At 61.5% G+C, this 6,000-nt stretch overlaps 1 protein-coding gene across 1 annotated transcript; it reads left to right on the top strand.

Moving 5' to 3' along the window:
- Window positions 1–1,061, top strand: CLPS (colipase). The gene is made up of 3 exons (XM_066204030.1): window positions 1–134; window positions 608–730; window positions 810–1,061. The coding sequence occupies exons 1-3, from the start codon at window positions 39–41 to the stop codon at window positions 945–947; spliced, it is 357 nt and encodes a 118-aa protein (XP_066060127.1). The 5' UTR covers window positions 1–38; the 3' UTR covers window positions 948–1,061.
- The last annotated feature ends 4,939 nt before the right edge of the window (window positions 1,062–6,000 follow it).

Here is a 6,000-nt window from a genome sequence, read left to right as displayed (position 1 = left end):
CCCGCCGGCCCCGTGGCAGAGCCACACACGAGCCCACCATGGCCAAGGTGCTGCCTGCCTGCCTGCTCCTGGCCCTGCTGCTGCTGGCCCCAGCTCGGGCAGCAGAGCATGAGCGAGGGCTCATCATCAACTTGGTAAGAGGAGACCGGCCCAGTCCTTGGCACAGGATTCTCCCACTGCTGCAAAGGGACACCCATGGAGGGTTGGAGGAGTCTGCTGGGTTTTCTGGTGTTGTGAGGGAACTCGGAGCCTGGGAAATCAGCTCTGTAAAGGGATAGGGAACACAGAAAGTGAATCAGACTGAAGTTCTCGGCTGCCTGAGCCAGCCAGGACCCCCACCCTGGGCGGTTCACAGGGACTGGGGAGGGGAAATGCTTTTCCTGTGGTGTCTCAGCCCTACTCCTGTGAGTCCAGCAAAAAACACTTTGGTGGGTGGTATTTTGGGCCAGACTGAGGAAACGCTGCAGAGCGGGAGGTTGAGGCATGGGGGCACCGGTGCTGAGCCTCAGCCGAAAGGCAGAGCTGGTGTTCAACACCCACCCAAACCTCTTGGGCTCGCAGCTAGGCAGAGATTAAAGAGGTGCTCAGGCCCTGCCTTGTGCTGCAGGAGACTGGGGAGCTGTGCCTGCAGAGTGTCCAGTGCAAGAGCGGCTGCTGCCACCGTGCCAATGGCCTCAGCCTGGCCCGATGTGCTCCGAAGGCAGCTGAGTTCCAGGAGTGCTCCCCAAAGGTACGTGCTGCCCTGCTCCCAGGGCTGGGCAGGGCTGGGGCTTGTCCCCCTCTCTGCACTGAGTCCTTGCTCCCTGCAGAGCATCTATGGGGTCTACTACAAGTGTCCCTGCGAGAGAGGCCTGACCTGTGACGCCGATTATAGCATTGTGGGCTCCATCACCAACAGCAACTTCGGTATCTGCGTGGACCCCCAGGACTCCTCCCGGCGGCGGTGAAGAAACAGCCCCCTGTGCCCCTCTGTGCTGCCCCTGCCCCCTTGTCCTTCCCCCTCTCCAGGGATTCCTGGGTCTGGCTGTGGGAGAATTTGAGTAAAGAGCAGCTTCTGGCAAGCTGCAAGGTGGTGTTTTCACTCAACCCAGCCCCCCTGGCCCAGGACAGGGACTGCAGGGCAACAAGGTCCTGGAAAAAGCCACATGGACATGATGGCTTGACCTGTACGTGTGTGCAATCATACAAAAATCTGGGCTAGGCCAGCAGCAAACCGTGGGCTGAGCTCTGCTCAAGGGGAGTTTTAAAAAGGGGCTGCAGGGCAGGGGAAGATGCAGCAGCCCCAGGATCTGAGGGAGCTGCTTGGGTTGCGCTTGCCTTGGTTCATTTCCAGCAGTGGCTGCTCTGGTTGGAAACATTCCATAGAAAAGGGGTTTTTTTTGCCAGAGAAGAGGGACTTGCAGGCGGTGTTGAAGCTGTGGGTGCTCAGGGTGCTCGGTGGTTGTGTCCACCTCCCTGTCATCACTCTGCAGGCTCTGGATGACCAGAGCTGGACCTCCTCCTCAGGGAGGGCAGATGTGGCTCAGCCGGGTGGGAGCCCTCCCTGGGAAGGACCCTGTGCAGCAGCAGCTCTGTGTGCCATGGGAGCCCCTTGTGCAGCACCTCCACCAGCATCTTGTAGAGCACCTGCTCAGGCTGCAGGATGTGCAGAAGCTTTGGGAATTCGGGACGGAGCAGGAGAGTGACAGTCCTGCAGCAGCCCCAGCTGGCAGCAAGGTCCCGATCCCCTCAGCCCTGCCCTAGCAGAGCTGTGCCCTGGGCAGGGTGGGCTGCAGGGTGTGATGCCCAGCTCAGGGTCCCTGGGGAGGGAGCACAGACGTACCACAGCAGGGTGAGGAAGAGGAGGCACCTGTCTGGCAGAGCTGTGGGAGCAGCAGGCGAGGAGAGGATCATCAGAGGGGGTGTTCTTGGCTTCTCCAATGCAGACTCCACCTCATCTGGGGCAGAGCAAGAACCAGGCACCCACAGCACCACTCCCCACTGCCCTGAGGGCTCCGCACCAGATGGGGAAGCCACAAAGGCTGAGGGCAACCCCTGGCAGCTGAGGAAGTGCTGCAGGAAACTTCCTTTTCAGGGTGACAGGGAGATGGAGGATGTGCACCTGCAGAAACACCAGGGACGCATCTGGGAGGGTGGCACAGCTTGGGGGAGCCCCCAGTGTTGAAGGGGAACACGGGGGGCAATGTGGGGACCTGCTGGCCCCCGCCAGTCTGGCTCAGAGGAGCTGCAAGAGGAGAAAATTCTGACCTGGGTTTTAGTTTTAAACTTCTGGCAGGCAGTGAAAGTCTGGAGGGTCTTGGTCTCATTGTCATGGTGATCCTGGCAAGAGGCCACCGGATCAATGTCCTCACTGGATGAGGTGTGGGGTGAGGGGTAGATGGGGACAGGGATGGGGACAGAGATGGGGACAGCAGCCCCGCTCCTGCAGCAGCCAGCCAGCCCCAGGCAGAGCGAGGGAGGGGACAGGGACACAAGGTCTCTCCCTGCACTCCCCATCTGTGTGGGCTCCTCAGCCCCACACGCTGTCCCACACCAGCGGCATCACACGGGAGAGGCTGGCATTTCCCGGGACACACACCGGGGGCGCGGGGAGCCCTGCCCGCCCAGGGCCGGCCCCGGCCGGGGCTCTGTGCTCTTGGCAGGGGCAGGATGCGAGCGACGCCCAGCCCGGGCCGTGCCGGCACCGGCAGAGGGCAGCGGCACCGTGCCCACAGCCCGGGGACCCCGGCCCGCCGGGGACGGCCCAACCCAGGGACAGGCAGCCTTGGGGGTCCCTGCCATGCCCCCAGCTCTGACACCCTTTGAGTCCTGCAGTGGGGTCGCCCCGGGAGGACGGGGAGTGATGTTCGGGGCTGGGCAAGCAGGGTTAATCCCTGGTGGGCCTGATGGGGGGATTTTGTGATGTCCCCGTTTTTGTGGTGTCTCTACGCTGGCAGAAGAACAATTGGGGGGCATCAGACAGGTGGGAAGGGGGTGGCTGTGCTGAGGTGCGGGACGCATAGATCCCCCCACACACACACCCCCACACTCCGCCCCATCTCAGCCCTATATTTACTGGTGAAGCCGCAGCTTTATTTTGGCAGCTCTCGGCTGGTAAATATTGGCTTAAACCGAAAACCAGACGCCTGACTCACGGCGTCTTAACAAACACAGGAAGGGGCCCCTGGCGCGTGTGGGGTGCTGCCAGCCCTGGGGACAGGGGGGGACCCTCCAGCAGGGTGGGGGCAACCTCAGCTGCAAAGCGCCGTGTGAGCAGGGCATCCTTGTGCAGGCAGGCAGGCTTTGCTGCAGCGAGGGTCCCTCTGGGGAGACGTGGGGGACGGGGGAAGGAGGGGTACAAGCGTTGGGGTGCCCCTTCCTCCTCCCCTGCCCTGCACGGGCTTCTCCCTGCTTGGTTAAAAAGCAGCGAGGAACACGAGACTGAAGGGAGGCTGGGGAGGAGGGCAGCCCAAGAGCCTCCCCAGCCTCACCCCATCTGCAGGATTGCCCCCCGCTGTCCAAACCCGTCCCCTGCGGGTCACCCCGGGGGTGCCCCACTTAGCAGGGCGGTGTGTGACACGTCCCCCAGCCCCGGTGCCCCGCTCACCCCCCGCCCGCCCCGGCCGCTGTTACCCGAGGGTACAGGATGTTCTCACTCAGCCGAGCTCCCGCTCCCCAACCTCTCCCCGCCTCTCCCCCCTTTCCGCCAGCCCTCGGCCTTCACCTCCCTCCTCTGCACTGCTTTAACCCTTTTCTTTGCCCCCAGACACCGCCTTTTCCTCCTCTTCTCTTTCTCCTTCTCGATTTCTTTTTCATTTCTGCGCAGATGCACTGAAACTCCCTCTCTGCCTGACCCAGGGCAGCCCTGCACCCCCAACTCGCTGCAGCGCCGGTGGGGTGCCCACCCAACGCCCAACTTTGCAGACAACCCCAGCAAAGCCACCCCACTCCCAGCCTTGCAAAACACTCCAAGGAAAAACTGTGTGTGTGTGTCTGGCGGAGGGTGTTGTGTGTTTGCTCCTGCAGTTTCACCCTGGGGGCAGAGAAGCTGCCAGGACAGGGAAAATGTTTTTTCTGGGGGGGCTGAGCTGTCCCTGGCCCCCAGGGTGGAAGGGACAGGCAGCAGCCCTGCAGCTCCAGCTTAGGGCAGTGATTTTGGGGAGAGAACACCGCAGGCACGACTCAATTCCACGTCCCCACACACGGCACACTCCAGTTTGCTGCAGACTGGTGTGACAATGAGCCGGATCCTGCAGCAGGGTCAGAGGAGCTCCTGGGGTTTGGGTTGGAGGGCACAAGGGATGCTTTGGGGCAGTCCTGGGCTGCCTGTGCCTGAGGCATTGCCCAGAGACATCTGCGAGTGCCCAGAGGTGTCTGGGGGTGCACAGAGGCACCTGTGGCTCCCTGCCTGCTGTTGGCTCTGGGGTTTGTTCCCCCTCAAAAGCTTTTTTTACCCCCAGTGGTGGTCAGGACATGGCAAAGCCGTGGCTGGGGCCGCCCGGGGGGCAGTAGCCCCTCTCAGGGTGTCCCTTGGCCTTGGCAGCATCCAGAGGGATGAAGCACATCCTTGCAGGGTGTGGGACTCCCCAGCCAGCACCAGGGACTTGGGGAACCCCAAATCCTCGGGATTTTCCCCCCACCACCCTCTGATGGCCTGGGACACCTCAAGCTGTGCCTGCAGAAGCAAAACCTACACGACAGCTCCAAGTCATGGGGTACAATGGGGTGCAGACCCCAGCTGCAGATCCCAGGGATGTGGGGGCCTGATCCTGTGACTTAAGGTTTTCCTAAATCTGGGCCAGGTTTTCACTGTCCCAGGGAGATGGCCTTGGGATAAAGCGGGCGAGAAGCCATCCTTCAAGCTCTCTCTGGAAGAAAGGCAACCTTTCTAGCAAAAAGGAAAAAAAAATAAATTCATGGAAAGCTCTGGTTTGCCTCTTCTTGCCAAAACCAATTGTTGATGATTTTTCACGGCTGCTTTGGCTTTGCCTTTCCCTGTGACAGTGGCAGCAATGTCAGACACGGTCCTGTTTTCCCACTCTGATTTTTTCCCCCTGAAGCTGGAAGAGGGGAAGGATCTGACTGAAGGACAGGGACTTGTCCTAGGTAAATATCAGCCCCAGGGGCTCCCAAATCTGGCATGAGGATCTCAGTCTTTCCTCCATCCTCAGGGTTGGCTTTGGGGCTGGAAGTGGGGGTCTCTTGAAGATGTTTCCCCAGAGCTGCGGAGGGCTGAGGACTGCCCAGCTCAGGGCAGCAGTGGAGGTTGCAATTGGGAAATGGGGATGCAGAAGTGGCCCTGGGAGAACATCCAGGCACCCCACACACCTCCACAAGCCCCCCGTGATATTGTCCACCAGGGCACGAGTGGAAAAAACCCTCATTCTGAATAATGTGCGCTGCTGGAAGTAGTGCATTACAGGGAGGTGGGGAGGGCCAGGAGGGGATGTTGGGCTGCATCAGTCTGGGGAGAGCTCGAGGCTGGGCGCTTTGCAACAGCCAGTTTGGGGGGAAGTGCTCCCTGCAGCCGGGTTCCCCCTCAGTGGGTATTTTTAGCATTAAATTCCCTGAAATGCGGGCCAGCTGGGCTGGGGGAGCAGACCAAGGGTGAGGAGGGGTGGATCCTCTGGGATACCCCCATGACATTGATGGGGATTCACTCTGGGGGATGCTGAAAGGGTTTTGGGGGGTGATGCTGGGGGGGGGGCATGCAGGGGTTGAGCCCGGGGGGACGAGGGGGGGATATTGACAAGGATGTCAGGGGGGACACGGGGAGATTCTGGGGGGGATCTTGGGGGGGATATTGAGAGGGATGATGGGGGCGACCTGGGAGGTGCTAGGGGAAACACTGGGGGGTGCTGTGAGGAATACTGGGGGGGGTGCCGTGGGGGATATTGGAGGGTGCTGGGGGGGTAATTGGGGGTTGCCGGGGGGGATTGTCGGGTACCACAGCGGACCCCACCAGCCAGGAGCACCAGCCGCTCGCCGGGCCCCGGGTGGCCCTGGCCGGGTGCCCCCCCG

The sequence above is a fragment of the Chamaea fasciata genome, unplaced genomic scaffold (assembly GCF_029207755.1).
Source record: "Chamaea fasciata isolate MVZ Bird 193981 ecotype frontalis unplaced genomic scaffold, bChaFas1.0.hap1 SCAF_25, whole genome shotgun sequence".
Taxonomy (NCBI): Eukaryota; Metazoa; Chordata; class Aves; order Passeriformes; family Sylviidae; genus Chamaea; species Chamaea fasciata.
Note: the sequence above shows the minus strand (reverse complement) of the source record. Positions and strands in the feature narration are given on the sequence as shown.